A 22,130-nucleotide genomic window follows, 5' to 3' on the forward strand; every position below is an offset into this window, starting at 1 on the left:
AGCAACCCTTCAAAGTAGCCATTTTCTCCAGGGGAGCTGATCTCTGTCAGCTGGAGATCAGTTGTAAAAAATGGGAGATCTCCAGGCCCCACCTGGAGGCTAGCAACCCTAGGTGGGCTCTGGGCTCTGAAATGAGCAGTCTTTGAACCCAATTCACCCTTCCTCAGCAATAGAGTTGCTAGACCTTGGTAGTCCTGTGGTGAGATGCTCCAGATGCTGGAATGGGAAGATGCTCAGGGAGTTGGTCGCCACCAAACTCCAGAGCCTTGTCAATCTGCATGCCTTCCAAGACCCTCCCAGAGTCTTGGAGTCAAGTCTCCCTGCCAGAAGACCCCCCAACTGCCAGATTTACAAGCAGCCGTGGAGGGCTGCTCCTAACGCTGAGATGCCACAACCGGAAGCCTGTTTGTATTGTTTATGAAGGAAATCCTATTGCTTTATATATGTGTTGTGACTCATTGTGCATTTGAGTTTCGTACCACCCTTTTTTATATTTTTGCTCTTTATTTTTTATTTATTTATTTATTTATTTATTTATTTATTTATTTATTTATTTATTTATTTATGTATTTATTTGCTTGGACCTAGCCACAGTAATCCATGTGATGGTCACCTTCAGGTTAGACTACTGTAACTTGCTCTATGCTGGCTACCCTTGAGTTTGAACCAGAAACTCCAATGGGTCCAGAATGCAGCAGTCCTGACAGGAATGCCACGAAGTACAAGAAGTAGTCAATATGAAGAAGGATTGTAAATCAATACTTATTCGATATCTTTTTATATGGCAGTGTCACATCTAGACCTACTAATATCCTTTAATATGGCAGTGTTCTGCTGATTATTTATAATCCAAAATGGTGCAGGAAGTAATCAATATGGGAAAGGATTGTGAATCAGTACTTGTTTTATATCCACTAATGTGCCAGTGTTCATATTGATGAGATGAGAAATAATCCACATGAAAGAGCACAAGCTCTTAGAATAGTCTTTTGAGATCCAATTTGATATCAGAAGAGAGCAGCAAAATGAAGAAGCAGCATAAAATCCAAATGTTACTTTAAAGAAAAAAAAGTAGAAAAATAATTTAATTTAATTTATTTTTTAGATTTGTATCTCACCCTATTCTGCAATAGAGATGGTTTATTCCAGCTTGTTGATAAAGCGGGGGGGGGAGGAAACTGTATAATAGCACAAAGGGAGAGTATTGGCATTGTTCCAAAACGTGTACCACAATATTTTGGTTTCCCAAAGTAAGAGATAAACAGAGGCTGCGAGATGGGGGTGGTGGTGTGGATAGAACAAACGCTGAAAAAGCTGCTAGGTTCCAATAATAGTTTATCTCAAATTAGTTCTTTTAAATGTTGTATTTGCGTTACTCAGTCCAGTTAAAGGTAGAAAAGTAAGCTATCTTAGTAAGAGGCAGTGCTTTTTTGTAGAAAAAGCCCAGCAGGAGCTCAGTTGCATATTAGGCTACACCGCTTGGCCTGGAAGCACATGGCTGCCACATGGTGGGCGGGGCCAGCCAGAGCCCTGGCCACCTCAGCTGGAGCTCTGTTCTTCTGAGGTACGGTAGAAAAAAAGCCCTAGTAAGAGACAAATGTTTCCTTTAACAAAAAGCAGTAAATCTTGTTAGGATTCTCCAATGCCGCCAAAAAATGAGATAGCAGGAAAATAAAGTTTCAGTTCTTTATAGAAGTTAATGAGATGAACTTTAAAATAATACTCTGAGTAGGATCTGTTTTGAAGATATTTACAAAAAGATGTTAGGCAGGCAGACTTACTTCATATTCTAACTGACTTTCCTCGGCATCTGCGTGATGATAACTGCAGTACAGAAGCCAGGAGCCCTTAAGTCCACTAATTAAAGGAGACCTCAAAATCTTCCAAGCTTCCAAGATGGTTCTCTGGAGTCCTCCTTGTATTGAAATGAAAGGGTGCTGAGGTTTTGCCCATCGATCCTGTCTGGCTTTGAGCTTTGGTGCCGAGGAGCGGAGTGTACAAATCAATTTGTGCTTTTATCGGCCACCATTGCTCTCCCCAGTGCCTCCAGATCTGGACTGGACCTGTAGTAATTGCTGACAGATTAATCCTTCCCTCTTCATTCCCCCCTTCCTGATTTAAACAAATTTCCCAGTGGTTCTGTTTGCTCCAGTGTACGTTGGGAAGATGCTACAGGTTAGCAGAGGGCCATAGCTCCCTTGCCCAGTGCTGCTTTTCTTGCGCAGATTGAGGGACCCTGTATCTGCTGTTTAGAAAATCTTTAAGAGATGGGGAGAGTTGTGATGGAATTTCCTGTATTTCATCTAGAGTCTCCCACAGATACATTGGTAGTTCATTTAGGCTGTGATCTGTGACTGGTTGCATACATTTTAACATCCTGTTGAAATCAAATATGCATGTTTTGAGCTGTAGGAAGCAAGGCAATTTGCTGTTGTAATCACAGACTTAAAGAAGGAAATGAGTTTTTTGAAGTAATAAATGAATATTTTAAATTATTAAAAATGATTGAATCCTTCAGTTTTATCAAGTGTATTTATGTATAAAATCCCATCCTGCGGTGTATCATTAGTTTTCTTTGTATTTTGTCTTTCCTTTTTGTCTTTCTCTTTTCCCCACATGGCAATTATTTTCTTCCTGGTTTCACAGTACATTTAGTTGTCAACAAATTTTGACATGTAATAAGTATTTAAAATATTTTGTAAGGATAAGAATTGTAATATGATAAATGATTAATTAACATGCAGGTTATAATGAAGGCTTAAATTTAGTGTTAATATTTATCTTAATGCTAGATATATAACCTTTTTATTTCTGTTTTGTTTGAATATCTTGAAACATCTTGTTTAATTTTTCAAAAAGGGAAAATATTCTTGAATGTTGTAATTATGATGTTTTATTATTATGGGCCCTGTTGCACAGAGTGGTAAAGCTGCAGTACTGCAGTCCGAACTCTATGCTCACGACCTGAGTTCGATCCTGGCGGAAGCTGGTTCATGTAACAGGCTCAAGGCTGATTCAGCCTTCCATCCTTCCGAGGTTGGTAAATGAGTACCCAGCTTGCTGGGGGGAAAGTGTAGATAACTGGGGAAGGCAATGGCAAACCACCCCGTAAAACGTCTGCTGTGAAAAAATCATGATGCGACATCACCCCAGAGTCAGAAACAACTGGTGCTTGCACAGGGAACTACCTTTTCACCTTTTTTATATTTGAAAAATGTATTTTTATTAATATAGCTGACTCTCCTTGTATGCAACTATTCATGTTATCTGAAAACTTTTTGATGAATATTTCTCCTAACCTTTCTGTATCCCAACCATCTTTTGAGAATTTTTTTATCCAGTACAAATGTTGATGTGAAAATGTTTCAAAACTGCTATACAGCCTTTTACATACGTTTCATGAAGTGGTTCTGTGCTGGTTGGAGGCTTGGATTTAGATTTGTGGAGGCTTTTTGCTTTCCAAATTGGGGACCAACAATACTTCACCTACACAATATTTCACCTACACAATAGTGCGGTTCCACTAACATTACCAACTTCATACATCATTTCAAGATATGAATTTTGAATGATTTATACGAAGTTTGGTATTTGACAAGGAAGTGTTGTGCTCAAGCAGAAAATCCAGCAGCAAGGACTTTTCTTCTTATGGCAAACATTTATAGACTGGTGACGTTACATACCTGGAGGCTGGTGCTGGTACCTCCATCAGAGCAACAGAAACCAAACAACGTTTTGGTGAAACATTGCTTATATCTTTATACTAGTAAATTATGTAAGATGCTTGGAAGGGGAAAAACAAGTTTAATGTAATATCTTTGATCCTAGTGTCTAGTGGAAAAATAGGAACTTACTGAACATAAATTTGTGTAAATCCATCTGTTTGATACTGCATACTCCCTGAGTATAGTCAGTCTCCCATTATGCCATCTGTGACGTTAGATGATTTTTAATTATAAAGCTAATATATGAAAATCATTAAATCTGTTTCATTCTGGGAGCTGAATTGTCAGATGGAGGTATGTTCTTTGTAGGGAGGTAAAAATGTTGCACCTGTTTACAGGGACTTGGTCCATATGGGGCCACTTTGTCAATATTTGCTTGTAATGGAATCTGAATTTTGTCATTTCTTTGTTACAGATGGGGAACTCAAGGGGATTTCACCACAACTCATCCTCGGCCCATTGTCAAAGTTAAACTTTTTACAGAGAGCACTGGAGTCCTGGCACTTGAAGATAAGGAGCTAGGAAGAGTAAGTACTAACATTGTCACTAGTTTAAGATGCTGGTGGAAGGAAGGACCCACTGGAAGCATCTGGGTTTTGAAAACCATGGAAATTAGCTATTGCATCATTGAACTATGATGTAACTCCTGATGATTTAACTTCAGACGAGAGATTCTGTGAGTATAACATGTTGAAAATGATGCGACATCTGTCCTGTATGATTCACACATACCTGGACCTTTACATGAAAAGGTCAGAAACTAAAGCTGACTTTTTGCTGATGGAGTGGCACATTTTAGAAGAATGTAAACTTGGTGGTGTGAGTTCACCCATGCATTCTTGTTGGGTTTTTTTTTGGGGGGGGGGGGGGGTGATGGAAAGGCCTTTCCATTTGCCAGAGAAGGGATGGCAATGTCGACTGATACCCTTTCCCACTGCAGGCCCCCTCCTTTGCGTTATGCTGTCCCTAAAGGTCTTTTGACTAGGGATGTACATTTGGATATTTCCTTTGCTATAATACACACACACGAAAAACGTGTTATTAGTATTTGTCAGGTATATCTGAGTAATATTGTGGATTTCTGAAAATATTAAGGGCTGGCATTTTATGGCTTCCTAGACTTATTTATCCTTAAATTTTACAAGTTTTCTGGGTGAAAAAAAGGAAGGCAGCTTTACCAGGAAACGAGATCAAGATTTTGAAAGAGCACTTCTGTGCAGAGAATAAATAAATATGGTGCTAAAAATGTTATTTTTAACAACAAGAGATGTTAGAAAAGTAGATAAATATCAATTTAAAACAAATAGAAGCTGATCTAAAAAAAGAAAAGAAAAAAAGCCCCTAAAAAGAAGCCATGTTGTTGTTGAGTTTCTTCTTCCCAGGGGTAGGCGGGGGCAGGAGCTCCAGTGATGAAGAGCTGTTGGTTTTGCTGGGTTTGCCACATTGGTTCTGGGTTCTGCTGGGATCTCTGCTTTGACATTGGATGTGTCGGGATTTTTGATCCTGTTTGCATTTGGAAGCTTTTGGCAAGTGGATGCACTTGCGTGTTTGGTAACTGGTGTCTTTGAATAGTTCCCCTATAAGAAATAATGGGGACACGTAGGATGGCTGGGGACGAATTGTTCAGGGGCCCATAAGATTTAGACCCTCTTGATACAAATTGCTTGAAACTTGGGAAGTCTTTAGTGGATGGGGCAGTGCTAAGTCTTCTACAGTTTTGTGTCATTTGGTTGAAAAACACCCACTCCCTAAAGAAACCTTCCGTAGAAAAACCTGAATCGCAAAATGGCATTGGCGACCCAAATACCCCTGAATATTGGTATTTAGTCCCTTCCTAGGGGAGGGGGGGTGGATTCAGATACACATCTCTATTTTGACTCCCAGGAACAAGATTTGGGGAGGGGACCTCAGTGGACTGCAATTGAAGGGGAGCCCCTGAATAATTAATTAATACCCTCAATAATAATAATATTTGTCATATTGAGTAAAAATATGCTTTGTTTCAAACTGAGGGGTCTGTTGTAAAACTGCCGTTAGAAACTGATTCTACTGCCCAGTGGGTGTGAGTTCCAGCTGTAAGATTAGATAAGGGAACAGCCTCCTACAAGCGACTTGCTGTATATAAATAAAGGGGACCACGTCATGGAAATTTACTAGAAAGAGTTCTGTGAAGGCGGGATCTTTGAAATCTGATAAGCTTGCGCCAGCCTATTTGCTTGCTTGAAAACTGTGTGCACACAAGGAAATGGATCTCAGTTATTTTGGGGGCCTGTGCCTGACTGGGTTCTGCTTATGGTACCATAAAGGAAACCTCGCTTCAAACCAGTAAGTCTGTGCGGACCTCATTATTTCTCTGCTTCACAATAGTAAGAGGAGAGAATAAGAAAGACCTGCTCTGCCAATATTTAGATACTTGCCATTATTAGGGAGGATAGATCTTGGAAGCTAACTCTTCTAAACGTAGATGGTTCTTTGTCATTACTATTTTCAAAGAATGCTTCTTGGTCAGCTTATTTCTGCTGGTGACAGTTCAGGCTGCAATGGTAGTACATAGAACAAACTGTTGCATAGTCCATTCAATCTGAATATGATTTGCAGGATTTAGATTTTAACTGAGCTCCCGCACAGAGGCTTTATTATATCGCAGCTCCCATCTCAGATGGCTTTTGTACATGTGGGTCTCATTATTCTCAGCATGTTATACAAACTGCTCCCTCTACAGCGGTACAATCTTTCTTGGTCCACCTATCCTAGTCTGTGTTTCATTTGTGAACTTTAAGCCTATGTATAAATCAGTTAGTCTTGTACCACGTTCCCAGAAATGGGAGGCAAAGGACATCTACATAGTACATTTCTATTTAGAATAAAGGACATAGCATAAAGAAAAGTGGAGAGACAGAGATCATTTAGTTTTTAAAAAGTTTTGTTGATTTAAACTACTACAGGACAGCAGCATTGCAGATTATACATAAAAGAGAGGGGAAAGCAAGAAATGGGAACATACAGAATGGGGAAAACAGAAACCAGTACGAATATATCAATTATAACTCCAGCTCTCAATATAATACTCTAATGTTTCTACCTACAAGTATAAAAATCTCCATTAAATGATACCTTCCTTTTTTCTTTTACCAGGACAAAGAGAAAAAAAAAAGAATGGTTCTTTTAGTAAACTAGTAAAGCATTGTACAACTAAACAGTTCTTCTTAAACACAAATCAACCTGTCTCATCCTCCAGTGTTACTAAATTAATTTGCAGTTATGACAAGCACAAATTAGATTATTAGTTTAACCAAAAGCCTAACCACAAAAGCACATGAATATCTTTCCTTTATTCATATGAAATTGCATAACATATCTCAAATATAGTCAAATACTTTATCAGTCTCTAACTAAAACGTTTTTTTCCTGCAAACATGTTAAATCAATTCTACCAAATTACCAAATTGTTCAAATTCTCCTTTAGGGGTGGGTCTCTGAAACCATTATGTTATCTAGCTTCCACCATAAAACCTATTTTCGCCCCTTAGCAACAATCTTTCTGAAAAGGCAGACTATCAATATTTACCTATTCACCAGGGAGAAAAGCAGAATAAAGGGAACAAAACATAAAAAAGACCCAAATTCCAAAGTCCTTCTTCCCCAGAATTAAAAACATTTATGTTCCTTTAGTTTCTACATCCAAGTTATATCCAAGGCAGCCCATTTGTCCATAGCTTATCTTCTAATGTCATCTTACATTCCTTAGTCCAAGTTCCTTATTCAGCCATTCACCAAAGCAGAAAAAAACCTTTTTATGGATTGTTTTCCAACACCAGATTAGACAATTGAAATGCAGTTTTCTTCTTCTCAACATGGTCCACCTCCTCAACCACCAAAGAAAGAGTTCTTCGCCATATCCCCTTCTCCAGTTGATCTTGTTGACGGTCAGCATCCGGTGAAGAATTAAAAATGCGTCAGATGTGGCCATTTTCTTTTCCCTTCGTTTGTTTCGCATAATCACCATTTCCCCTTCTGTTTTCACTGCCACTGATTCACTCTTATTAATGCAGGACTCCTGTAGATTTGCCCTTTCGTTAGGTGTTAAATCTTTGTAATGCAGGGCTCCTGTAGATTTGCCCTTTCATTAGCTGTTAAATCCTCTTCGCTCAAATAGTTAGCTGTAAACATGAAGTAATCCTTAAGAAGCTGCTTAAGTGAAATAAAATCTTCCTTTAAAGATCTGAAATCTGCACGGGTAACTTTTCCATGTGCCATTTCATTAAATGATGCCATTTTAAAACTCAAATTGTGCATAAGCTCAGTCTCTCAAATCAGATTATTTTTCACTTCTCTCTTGTAGATTCTTGTTCTTCAGCAACTTTAACAGAAATTGTTAAGAGACATTCCATCAGCTACAGACAGATAAAGGAGACAGAACTCTCTGTGTTTCCCTTTTATAGTCAGATCCTTTTGCAGATTCTTGATAATCTTTGTGCTATATGTCCAATTAAGGTCCGGGTCAACTTTGGTGTTTATATTCAAGCCAGTTTGAATAATTAAGATTGCTCATCACATTGCGAGGCCTTTTGAAGTAATCCGTGAGCTAGTCTATTGACGGTATGTTAAATGGCCCATCAGGGGGGTAGAGTTGTAGAAGATAAAACACCTACTTGTTAGGCAGAGCTGTCGCTTTAGATGTGGAGAAATGTTGCTTTAAAGAGCGTACTGTAAAAAAAGGAAAGCGGAAGCATTCGGGAGTCTTTCTCTGCTGATTCAGCATTCAAAGCCGTGGAGCTTCGGGATGCATGACAGGTCTTGGGGGCCGTTGCCTTTGGCCCCCTCCCACCCATGGAATTCCCATGCCAAAGAGAAGGCTCAACAAGCCCTCTCTTTGGGGGTATCACTTTGGTGACACCCCTCCAACGACCAGAATCAGAATTGCTTCGGAGAGCATCTGCAGGCAACTCTGAAGCCAAGATGACGGATCCCGGAACCAGAGATCATTTAAAACTAAGCAGCGGGAATATCATATACACCCAGAGGAATCTAGTACACAGTCTAGTTTTGTGTAAAGATATTGTAAGGGATACTGTGCCTGAATGAGGAATGTAGATTTGCCTTTCAATAAAAGAGAGACAGACTGAGTCCAGTTCTGCTGTCTCAAATCATTTCTCAATTAAGTCTTGTCCTTTTGGCATCTCTTGATGTTTCCAACATTGTGCTATTAGAATCCTTGCTGCTGTGGTGTTTTGTTTCTTTTGAGTATTCACTGGGACAGTTATTCAATAAAAACAGTTCTGGTACAAATTGTATTTGCATTTTCAGAACTTTCTGCAATACCTCATGTACCATTTCCCAGTATTTGTTTTCTGATAATTAATTTTCATACCTGCCATGGCACCAAATTGTTCTAATTTGCTCATCAAGTAATCAACAGAATCTAGAGGTCGTTCTGGTATAAATACTAAATCATCAGTAAAGACCCAAAGTTTGTATGGTTACCTCTAATCCTTGTGCCTTTAATGTTTGCATTCTCCCTAATCTGATTGTTTAGTAATTCCAAAATCAAGATAAAAAGCAATGGAGATAGCGAGCAACCTTGTCTAGTTCCTGTCTGTATCTCAATTGACTCAGTTAAGACTCCATTTACTAACACCTTTGCACTTTGATATGTGTATATAGCTCGGATTTTATTTAGAAATTCAGTTCCACAGTTCATTTCCTCCAGTTGTTGCAGCACATGGTGCGGTCTCATTTGGAGTACTGTGTGCGGTTCTGGTCGCCGCACCTCAAAAAGGATATTATAGCATTGGAGAAAGTCCAGAAAAGGGCAACTAGAATGATTAAAGGGATGGAACACTTTCCCTATGAAGAAAGGTTGAAACGCTTGGGACTCTTTAGCTTGGAGAAACGTCGACTGCGGGGTGACATGATAGAGGTTTACAAGATAATGCATGGGATGGAGAAAGTAGAGAAAGAAGTACTTTTCTCCATTTCTCACAATAGAAGAACTCGTGGGCATTCGATGAAATTGCTGAGCAGACAGGTTAAAATGGATAAAAGGAAGTACTTCTTCACCCAAAGGGTGATTAACATGTGAAATTCACTGCCACAGGAGGTGGTGGCAGCTACAAGCATAGCCACCTTCAAGAGGGGTTTAGATAAAAATATGGAGCAGAGGCCCATCAGTGGCTATTAGCCACAGTGTGTGTGTGTGTGTATATAAATTTTGCCACCGTGTGACACAGAGTGTTGGACTGGATGGGCCATTGGCCTGATCTAACATGGCTTCTCTTATGTTCTTACGTTCACAAACTGCCAATTAACATTATCAAAGGGAGATTAGTGCCAGTTTTTTATCAGGGTGCATTTCATAATATTCCAACATGTTACATATTGTTCTAACATAACTATTCAAATGTCTTTTTGGAAGGAAACCAGCTTGATCTTGACGAATACAGTAAGGTAAAACTTTCTTAAGACGTTGTGCCAAAACTGTTGCATAAATCTTCTAATCTACACCTAGAAGTGAAATAGGTCTATAATTCTTAATATATTTCAAATCCACCGCTTCTTCGGAATAAGAGAGATAGGAGCTTCTTACCAAGGAGGAGGGATCATTGCTTCCTCGCATATCTTATCTAAAAGATATTTGAATGGGAGTGAGAGCCTTCAAAGGTTTTATAAAATTCTTCTGGTAAGCCGTCGGGACCGGGGGCTTTCCCATCTTTTTGCATTCCTATCGCTTCAACCAGTTCTTTCATTTTTATAGGATCATTTAAAGTCTTCTGTAAAAACTTTTAAATTATGTTGCTTAATATAATTTGCTTGGATATCTTTAAATCAGGGGTGGCCAAACTGCAACTTGGGAGCCACATGTGGCTCTTTCACACATATTGTGGGCTCTCAAAGACCACACCCCATTGGCCAGCTTGGAGAGGGCATTGTCTCTTTAAATCACTCCACCAAGCCAAGCTAGCTGGTGGATTGGAAAATGCATTTAAAGTTAAAGTTGCTTTCTTTCCACCTCTGCCTCCTTCATCTATTTTCCTTCCTTCCTTATTTGCAGCTCTCAAACATCCGACATTTATTCTGTGTGGCTCTTACATTAAGCAAGCTTGGCCACCCCTGCTTTAGATGGTTGGTCATGCTTATATAATTTTTTATAAAATTGTTCTAACATCTTTGCCAATTCTCGCCTTGTATGTCTTTCTTTGTTATCTTCTCCTTTCAAAGCTACGATGGTCCTTTTTGCATTTTCTTTCTTAAGTTTATAGGCAAGCCACCTTCCTGGCTTACTAGCATTTTCAAAATAATTTTGTTTGGCAAATTTCAGCTTTGCTGACATGTTAGCTGTTTGCTTTTCCTTTGAAACTTATCCGTATTTTCTCACTAGGTTGCTTAGCCTCCAGGTGATGGCTGGAGATCTCCTGGGATTACAACTGAACTATTGGTGACAGAGATCAATTTACCTGCAGAAAGTAGCTACTTTGGAAGGTAGACTGTATGCCCCATTGAAGTCCCTCCCCAAACCCTGCCCTCCTCAGACTCCACCCCCAAAGCCTCCAGGTATTTCCCAGTCTGGAGCTGACAACCCTCAGAAAGGGACACCCATACAAAAAAATTACCCCCTATTTGAAATGAATGAGGCCTTGTGGACTGAGATGCATCAGAACTGCAGAAAGATTTGGACATGGATTGTTCAATTTAATATTTTTAAACAACTTTTCTTTACCAAGTTGTCTAGTTTATTGTCCACTCGTTACTACAGCCAGAGAAGGGAGAGTGGCTCTGTGATATTCCTGGGCAGAACATTGTGTCCACATAATGCTTTAATAATGTAATCTTAGCTGTTGTAATTCTGGCTTGCGTTAGCGGATGGCTTCATATCTGGAAATTTCTTCTACAGCAATCAAAACTCATTTTGCTACTCTGAGCCAAATGTCTTCTAATGATAAGTTACCTAATGAAAGATTTTTTCCTCCCCTCACTGAACAATACCGCCTTTTCTTCCTCACAGTGCACCACCACTTAGTAATTGAGTAATGCCTTTTATTGTCCATGCAATATTACTCTAGATCTTCGAGGATAATCTGCAGAATTCTGCTCTTCGGTTTGGAAAGTGAGTGCCATTATAAGTAGGAAAGACACAATCTAATTTTATCATGTTTCCTTTTGAAATTGTACATCTCCACTTTAATCAGAACAGTGACTTTTTTAATACTTTTAACTGTGCTACATTAAACGATATCATAGCTTCCTGTCTATGAGAAGTATATGATTCTGAGTCAATTTAAATATTTTTAATTATTCCAAAGGTTACTTTTCTTAAACTTGGGACAAATTCTAAGATATTTACTTTATGCAGAGCTCTGTTCTAGATCATATTCCAGTTATTTTGCTCAAAATCTTCTTGGGTTGTATTATTTGTTAGCATTAATCATGCCAACTTATTTCTCCAACTGTATTTGAATCATGCATACCTAACAGTCTTTTTCCTTCATCCCTCTTAACATTTCAGTAAACTGAGAGAAATGCATTTAGTTTCTCACACAGTGTTTGGTTGAATCACCTTATATAATGTTAGATGGTGGAATTTTCTCACCTGTTCCTTGTTTTGTAACAGGAAGTTTGCAAAATCAGTGCAATTTGCTGACTTTTTAATTAAGTTGTTTTGGTATTTGGGGGAATTCTGTACATTTCACCCCAGCTTTATGCCAAGCTCCGACCCTGCAGCATCAATCAGGTCTTATGGGTCGCCAGGGTGCTACAGAATCTTGTTGGCTCTGTGAACAAAAAGGACCCTTGTGACATGTGTCTGGATAAAATTTAGCCAAATGTATTGAGTACAAGAAATATTGAATAGACAGAGACAGAATAGTCACCGGTAACAGAATTCACTCAGTGAACACTCAGCTTTGCTCAGCAGGTACACAAGGAGACCAGCTGTTCTTCTGGCATTTTATTTCACAATCTCATTCGTGCTGAACAATAGGACACACAGAGAGTTGGCTTAACCTGAGTTGGCTGGCTTATAGAGTTAAATTATGTAGTTTGCGCAGAAAATTCACCCCCTTTCTCAGTCTTTGTGCCAGGCTATATACCCCCCTGACTGTAGGTTTTCCACCTATCAATTGTGATTGGATTAAATCCCTCAGAAGAGGAGCAGTTTTACCTTGATGGGTGTTTCCGGAGAGGGCCCCCTTCTGGAATCCTCCAGTGTTTGTTACTGCCCCTGGGAAGGATCAAGGGCAGGGACCCTAACCTCTTTGAGCCAGGGTGATGGGAGCAGCAACAAAATGACTGGTGCAGCCAATCACAAAATATCAGAGAGCAAGGTTGTACATAACCATGATGGTAACTCTTCAATATTCTCTTTCAGTCTGCACATCCAGTAGCAAGTCCAAAGCCCTACTAGGCAAAAGCCTCACCTGGCCCCTCCAACTTTTCATAAAAACACTTGGCAAGTACCAAAAAAAAGTCTGTGGCCACCATGATGTCATGGGCACTTCATTGGGGACCTAATTTTTGACACAGGTAACAGAACCAAGGCCTGGCTGGTTTTCTTTTTATCTCTGAGATTCTCACAGGCTTGCTGGAGCCTCTGCTATAATCCAGTTGTGACCTCAGTGAACTGATAAGTATCCCACATACCCGCATTCCAGCCTGGCACAGTGAGAAGAGCTGAGTGTAGGGACATGAAGATAACTGCAGTTCTGCTTTGTGACGGTGGGGAGGGACGGTGGCTCAGTGGTAGAGCATCTGCTTGGTAAGCAGAAGATCCCAGGTTCAATCCCCAGCGTCTCCAACTAAAAAGGGTCCAGGCAAGTTGGTGTGAAAAACCTCAGCTTGAGACCCTGGAGAGCCACTGCCAGTCTGAGTAGACAGTACTGACTTTGATGGACCGAGGGTCTGATTCAGTATAAGGCAGCTTCATATGTTCATATGACCAGGTCTTATCAGAAAAGGGCCAGAGTTACCTCTTAACAGATACATCTATTCTTGTAATAATGGATAAAAAATTCATGTTGTTAACACAACCTTTCAGATGGAGACAGTTTTAGGTTATGTTCACTTTTAAGGAAAGATAGTAACAATTTTAGCAAAATTGTATTGGCCTGAGAAGTGCTAATCTGAACTGTTCAAGACATGTAAAACATTTGCAAAGGATGCTTTACTATGATCAACTTCCTTCTGTTTTCCTATTGATAGAGTATGAGCTGCGAATTCTATGATCAGGGTACATGGTGAGAGATAAACTGGGTTTGGAGGTGGAGGGGAAAACCCCCCGGGAACCTTCAGTATCTGATTTGGTAAACAAAAGGCTTTGAGAGCACAAGGAAAATGTCTCATACTAAATTGGACCTGAATTGCTCAGTAGCAATCAATGAAGAAGTAGATTCTGTTCTAAACATTTTCCAGAAAAAGTGTCAAGTTATTTCAAGATTTTTATAAGCAATTACAGAACAGCAGCAATATAAAGCCACAAAACAACCCCTCAAAAAACTAATTATTATTGGCTGCTTTAGGATTTGACAAGCATCACAAAGACAATTGATTCCCCCCCCCCTTAATTAATTAGTAGAACAAGACAAAATTATGTTTATATTCAGGTAGTTATACTGGCCGTAGGCTGTTAATAAATCTAAATCTAAATATTCAGGTAGTTTCTTTATTCATACACCACCTGCTGCTCTCTCATAGCATTCATTTGTGTGTTAAATGACAACAATGGCTGTCACTTTGAATTAGTAGTCCTGAATAACTTGATATACAAAAGGACATAGGGCCCCTGCAAAAGTGAGATACTCTCTGGTGTTAAACATATGCATTCCAAATGCCAAGAGCACCACCCCCCCTCCCAAATGACTGCATGTTTAGACCATTCCCCTCCCTCTCTACAGCCAACTTCAAAATAATGTTTCTAATATGTGTGAAGAAGAAGATACATATTTATATAGAAGATTTATATCCCGCCCTCCACTCTGAAGAGTCTCAGAGCGGCTCACAATCTCCTTTACTTTCCTCCCCCACAACAGACACCCTGTGAGGTGGGTGGGGCTGGAGAGGGCTCTCACAGCAGCTGCCCTTTCAAGGACAACCTCTGCCAGAGCTATGGCTGACCCAAGGCCATTCCAGCAGGTGCAAGTGGAGGAGTGGGGAATCAAACCCGGCTTTCCCAGGTAAGAGTCCGCACACTTAACCACTACACCAAACTGGCTCTGGGAAATGTTTAGAACAGAATCTACTTCTTCATTGATTACAACTGAGCAATTTTGGTCGAATTTAGTCTGAGACATTTTCCTTGTGCTCTCAAAGCTTTTTGTTTACCAAATCAGATACTGAAGGTCCCTGGGGGGTTGAGCTATTCAGATACTATTTTAGTCACTCCATCAGAGGACCTCATTCCCTTCCCTTTCCTTTCCTTTCCTTTCCTTTCCTTTCCTTTCCTTTCCTTTCCTTTCCTTTCCTTTCCTTTCCTTTCCTTTCCTTTCCTTTCCTTTCCTTTCCTTTCCTTTCCTTTCCTTTCCTTTTCTTTTCTTTTTTGCCTTGTTTCTCTTCCCCCCCCCCCCATTTACTATCAAGTTGCAGCCAATTTTTGGCAACTTTATATGGTTTTCAAGGCAAGAGACATTCAGAGGTTGCTATTGCTAACCCTATTTATCTTCTGAGATATGGTGAGATCAAACTACCCCTATTTTCTTAGTATTCTTTAAATCAGACACCATACCCATCTCCTACATAAAGAAGTTTGAATTCTGTGTCAATACAAGAACAGCACTACCGATTCTTAAACCTGGCAACAATGTATGTCACACCTTAAAGGCTTCCAAAATTTATTCCTGCATAAGTCTTCATGAGTCAGAGTTCACTTCATCAGATGAAGTTTAGGCTGGAATATATTTTGTTCATCTCTGAAGTTTTACTGAACTTCTCTTTTAATCTTGCTGCTGCTGACCTCTGATGTGGCTACCCATCTGGGAATATTAACATAGTGTGTGATTTTCTATTTACTAACTGAAGTGCACTGCCAGTCTTCCACAGAAACTTCTCCTTTTGTGGGCATCTTTCCTCAGCCAGCCTTCTGGAGTGATCCCACTCTAACCTTGCTTTAGTATGTCTTATTCTGTGTCTGATTTTATACATTCATCTCAAAGAGATTGAGGTTATAACCTGCGTGTTGAAGTAAGTAAGCATAAACCTTGATAAATTTCTGATCTTCTGTTTAGGTTCAGTCCACTGAATCTGCTTGAATAAGTACAGGTCAAGAGGGAAGCTGTGGTTGATGGATCTGATATAGAGCAAACTGCAGTTACCATTCTTCCTTTTATTGTCCTGCTTACAGAAACCCAGGGGTTGTTTTGTAGAAAAATAGGTGGTGATCTCATCCAGGGATTGTTATGCAGTTGCACCTACTATTCAATGGACAAGATGGGAAGGAGGAGGGGGAACCCTCAGAAAAAATTCAGGAGCTGTGCTCCTGTGAGCTCCTGCCGAATTCAAGGCCTGCAGAAACCCATTGCAGAATCAATCGTTCGAGGAAGAGAGACCTTTCATTAAAATAATGGAGGGATCCCCCAGATCAGATGGTCTCTTCTGTTAGCCATATCTCATCAAATCATTCCTGTATGTGGTTTTAGCATTTTTGAGGTACTTCTTACTTCAGTGGAGAGTTTCCTTTATGTCACATTGGCATTTACATTTCTCACCAGCAGAGGGGGAAAATGAACACAGCTTTACCCAGCTCAAATGTCTTTCCAGTTGATTTGTAGCTCTCCTTAAACAATGATCTATCAGGTAGGGTTTCACTCAGTGGCAGGTAGGTTGAGGGACAGTGGCAGGTCATCTGACAAGGCTGGAGGAAATTATAAAGCCAAGGGAGCCTGCAAGTGAAAGAGAAGAAATTTTTTTTCTGGGAGATATTGCAAGTAGAGCCCAATATGGGAGTAACTGGAAATTGCACCCAGGTCTGAAAGCTATTTTTAACTAGGATTACAGTAGCAATTTGCTGAAGACAGAACAGGGATTGCAGTTCTGCCATAACAAAATGGTTTCTGAAATTTACAGACAGACTTACAGGACACTTGTGTTTTTTCAGATTTGGTGTGTACTCGTTTGGGGAGGGGTGCAATTCTGCCTGCCAGACAATCGTAGGATCTCCTGGCTACACTACAAGGGGTATAGGAGGCTGCATCTGAATCTGCCAAATACTTTTGTGAAATACTGGCCAATAAAAAAGGTTTAGCTCTTGTTCACGAAACTAATCTTGATATCAAGCCCGCCACAGAGCAAAAATTGTGGGATATGATGTTGTTGGCATCACACACCATCATACCTATGGCATAGTGACTTATGCCTGAATCAGCATTGAAAATGTGAAGCTGGTATTGACCAACATCCACAATGACATCCGCACAATCATAGTAGAAGTTGTGGAAGTATATGTTGTCAATGTTTACAAACCTTCTGCGGTGTCATAGCCAGCACGTGTCCTATCAACCTACCTTCATCCATATGTATTTGCCCATGACTTTAACATGGAAATTGAAGATACACAGTTAATGATAATAAGAAGAAGACTGCAGATTTATAACCCGCCCTTCTCTCTGAATCAGAGAGCAGCTTACAATCTCCTATTTCTTCTCCCCCCCACAACAGACACAACTTGTGAGGTGGGTGGGGCTGAGAGGGCTCTCACAGCAGCTGCCCTTTCAAGGACAACCTCTGTGAGAGCTATGGCTGACCCAAGGCCATTCCAGCAGGTGCAGCTGGAGGAGTGGGGAATCAAACCCGGTTCTCCCAGATAAGAGTCCGCACACTTAACCGCTACACCAAACTGCCTCAGTTTGTTGACTGGGCTGAAGAACATGGTTTGCATCTTGTTTTTGACTTTGAGGACAGAAGCACCTTCAGATCAGCAGCATGGAATAGAGAGTCCAACCCTGATTTGACATTTGTTTAATCTGACCAGAGAAGCCAGCCCTTGCCTATATCCAGTTGTGTTCTTGAGGCTTTCCCACACAGTCAGCATTGATTTGTAATCCTCAAGCTAGGAATCCAAATACCAATAATCAGGTATTTTCCAAGACCACAGTGGAACTTTATTGGAAAGATTTCAGTGAAGATCTGGATAGGTATCTTGGATGGGCCCCTCCTACACATAATAACGACCACTGATCCATTTGAGTTGTTATATCTATAGCTAAATGGCACACGCCTTGAGGTTATTGGCAAGACTATATTCCATGTTGGAGCAATCAAAGCAAGAGGCTGAATCAAAATTTCCTTGACAAAAAAGACTCCGAAATAGCAGATGAACTACTCCATGAGTTCTGCTATGCATGTGGACAAAAATGGACTGACTGAAACAACTGTAAATTTGGATTTCAGGCATCCAAGTAGGAAAGCCTGGAGTCTGTTGAAAAAAACTAGGTGCAAGCCCACCTGTACTCTGAGGAAATCGGGAGGTAACATCAAACTAGGTAGCTGCCCGACTGGTATCCCTATCTAGAGCTCTGAAAGATAGAGATTTTATTTATTTATTTATCCGTGATTTATATCCCGCCCTTCCCACAATCAAAATAAAAAAGGACCCAGATTTTGAAATATACCTGCCCTGAAGACTGCAAGCTGTCAGGGGATTTCAGTGCTGATGAGATTTCCAAGGCACTGTAGGATATCAAGAGCAGAAAGGCAGCAGGCTTTGACTGCACCCATAATGAGTTTCTGATCAACAGCAGCATGTTCACTAAGAAGTGACTTACAAAGTTTCTCACTGACATCATGAGAACAAGTAGACTTCCAGAGAATTCAAGAAAGCAAGGATAGTTGCTATTATGAAACTAGAAAACCAAAACATCTGGCAGAAAATTACAGACCTATTTCCCTTCTGATCTCCTATTATAACCTTGAGAGGCTAATCCTGAACAGAATCAGTGACAGAATTAATGAACAAACCCCTATAGAGCAAGCAGGATTTAGACCCTGTTGTAATTATGAAGACCAGATTCTCATCTTAACAACTTTCATTGAGGCAGGGTGTCTTAAGACATCAGCAGTGTCTGTTGATCTGACTGCTGCTTATGACAGTCTGGAAGGATAGTATGCTGTACAAGTTTTTACAAGTTTTCCCCTGAAGAACATTCTTGTGACTCCTAAATGACATGATGACAAAAGAACTTTCCAAGTAATTATGTGTCAGTCAGTCAGCAAGCAGAAGAAACTGAATAATAGCCTACCACCAAGGGTTAGCCCTCACTCCTGTTCTTGTCAATCTATACATCTCTAATGTTTCCAAGATGATATCCAGGAGATTTGCTTGTGCTGATGACATAGTGATTGCAGTACGGCACAAATCAGCTGAAAGGACTGCGGAAATACTGACTAGAGATATCCAAATTTTGGTTTACTACTACCGTAACTGGCAGCATATCCCAAGTCCAGGAAAAACAGAATGCCCCTGTTCCCATCTCACTAATAATATTGCCAGCCATGAACTGAATGTCTGCCTTAATGGCACCTGACTTACAAATAACCATACATGTAAGTACCTTGGCATTACCTTGAACAGGACCTTGAGCTATAAACTTCATCTTGCCAACGTAGCAGTGAAAATACGCACGCAAAACAACATTCTCCACAAATCATGTTGTATAACTTGGGGTGTATCTGCTACAGCCCTTAGATGCTCAGCTTTGGGGTTGGTGTATATTACTTCAGAATGTTGTGCTTCAATACAACGGGAACTATCAGTGGATGTATTAAACCCACCCTGACGTACTGTCTACCCACATTATGCCACATCGCTTCCCTGCATCTCTGAAGACAAGATGCTCTTCTTCATGTTAATAGAAAGATATAATATAGTGGGTTCAATGCAATGAAGAGGCAAGGTGGTAGTGATCATAGCTCGCTATTAGGTACAGCATAGTATAGGGCTGCACTCAAAAGGCTGGAGAACTGAGCCAACGATATACAACTCAGGGTTCCCACGCAAGCACGTTATTGGATCATTCAAACAGGCCAGGGGCTCATGATTGGATCAGGGCAACCGGTATTTGTATCCCACTGTCTATTGTTCCTGGGTCCCCAAACTCCGTCGTTATGGCTCCTATGAGCCCAGCAGGAACACACACACAAGAGTCTTCATTTAGGTCTGCATACACAATAAAAGATCACTGAAAACAGAGAGTTGTCCATCCACAAAGACACGGCTGACATGGGCGTGCCCAGACGAAGATCCCAACATACAGCAAGTGAGATCTTGTGATGTGGTATATACAGTGTCAGACTTGGACTGGGAAGACATGGGTACAAATCCCCACGCAACCACAAATGTCACTGTGAGACCAGGGTACTATATTAAAGCCAAATGTACTTTTTTGAGGCTTGGATAGGTCAAACCATGTCATCCACCACAGTGCTATGTGTGCCATCCAGAATTCCTCAGAGGCATTTAAGATCCAAATTTGTTAAATTAAAAAAAAAAAAATGAAACGGGATGGATTTTGGTGTAGATGTGAGATTCTTGCTTGACAGGGAAAATAACATTACTTATTGGAATTTCTCCAGTGTTTCATACCTAATTTCTTTCTCACTTACAGTGTGCATTGGATGAAGTCAATACATACGTCGTTTTTTAAATTTGATTAATATCCCTGTAACCAAATAGTGGAAGACTGAAACAGTTATTCACTAGCATTTGGGCTCAGTGGCTCCACTGGAGTCAAATGCATCTGAGATACGGGTTTCAACTTCCAGTGAAATATAGACCTTACTGACAGTCTTGGCTAATCATTTAAGCTATCTGCATAGATGGTCTTGCCACTGGTAAAGGAAGAGTATAGTGAACAGGGGGAAATGAGGCATAGAGTTTTGAATCACTCATGACGTTGTATACCTTATTCATTAGCCACAGACAAAAGACTCCTTGATTTGGGGGGAGTGGGAGTTGTTACATATTGAGAGATTCCCAGTGCTTCCATGGATGACACCAAGTCTGCATAGAGCCCACATCAGGGGAATGCTGTAGATGTAGTTTATCTTGATTTCAGTAAGGCTTTTGATAAAGTTCCACATACTGTCCTTGTTGACAAGTTGGTAAAATTTGTTTTGGATCTTGTTACTGTTAGATGGATCTGTAACTGATTGACAGATTGCACCCCAAGAGTGCCTTTGAATGGTTCCTCATCCTCTTGGAGAGGAATGACAAGTGGAGTGCCTCAAGGATCTGTCCTGGGATCTGTTTTGTTCAACATCTTCATAAATGATTTGGATGAAGGAATAGAGGGAACGCTTATTAAAATTTGCCGATGATACTAAATTGGGAGGGGTTGCAAATATAGTAGAAGACAGAGACAGGATACAGGATGATCTTGACAGGTTGGAAAACTGGGCTGAAACCAATAAAATGGATTTTAACAGGGATAAATGTAAAGTTCTGAATTTAGGTAGAAAAATCCAATGCATAGTTATAGGATGAGGGAGACCTGTCTTGGCAGTAGTCTGTGCAAAAAGGATCTAGGGGTCTTAGTGGATCATATACTGAACATGAGTCAACAGTGTGATGTGGTGGCTAAAAAAACAAATGCAATTTTGGGCTGTATCGACAGAAGTATAGCGTCCAGATCATGTGGAAGTGATGGTATTACTTTGCTCTGGTAAGTATTGCGTTCAGTACCACATTTTGGGCACCACATTTTAAGAAAGATATAGATAAGCTGGAAAGGGTCCAGAGGAGGGCAACAAGATGATGAGGTGTCTGGAGACCAAGTCCTATGAAAAAAGGTTGAGGGAGCTGGGTATGTTTAACCTTAGCAGTGATATGATCACCATATTCAATTACAAAAGGCTGTCATATAGAGAATGGTGCATAATTGTTTTCTGTTGCCCCAGAAGGTAGGACCAGAACCAGTGGACTGGAATTAAATCAGAAGAGTTTCCGGCTCAACATTAGGAAGAACTTCCTGACAGAGTGGCTCCTCAGTGGAACAGGCTTCCTCAAGAGGTGGTGGCCGCTCCTTCTTTGGAGGTTTTTAAACAGAGGCTAGATGGCCATTTGACAGCAATGCGGATCCTATGAATTTAGGGGGGAGGTATTTTTGAATTTCCTGCATTGTGCAGGTGGTTGGACTAGATGACCCTGGGGGTCCCTACCAATTCTATGGTTCTATGAATCTATGATTCTATGAAGAGAAATAAGGTTGCAAAGGATTTAACTTTTGAAATTCTAGGTCATGAAGCTTTTGTTTGATAGTTGGAAAAATAACAGATTCATTAAGGGGAAGAAAGAAATCTATTGAAAAACCCAGTTGCTGGATTTTCTATTTGATGGTTGAGAGCCAGGCAAAGCTATATGAATCACTTTTTAACTTTGAACATAAAGAGTATGAAGAAATTCTAAACTGTAACTTGTGCCAACGG

The 22,130-nt window shown here is 40.3% G+C and overlaps 1 protein-coding gene across 2 annotated transcripts in view; it reads left to right on the top strand.

Annotated features, from left to right (window-relative positions):
* Positions 1–22,130, top strand: part of CADPS2 (calcium dependent secretion activator 2) — a 644,998-nt gene that overhangs the window by 222,928 nt on the left and 399,940 nt on the right. For both annotated transcript variants that reach the window (XM_060244821.1, XM_060244822.1), the window contains exon 7: positions 4,141–4,252. In XM_060244821.1, the coding sequence (XP_060100804.1) occupies positions 4,141–4,252 (112 nt within the window). The remainder of the gene's footprint in view (positions 1–4,140; positions 4,253–22,130) is intronic.

This window comes from Heteronotia binoei, chromosome 8 (assembly GCF_032191835.1).
Source record: "Heteronotia binoei isolate CCM8104 ecotype False Entrance Well chromosome 8, APGP_CSIRO_Hbin_v1, whole genome shotgun sequence".
NCBI lineage: Eukaryota > Metazoa > Chordata > Lepidosauria > Squamata > Gekkonidae > Heteronotia > Heteronotia binoei.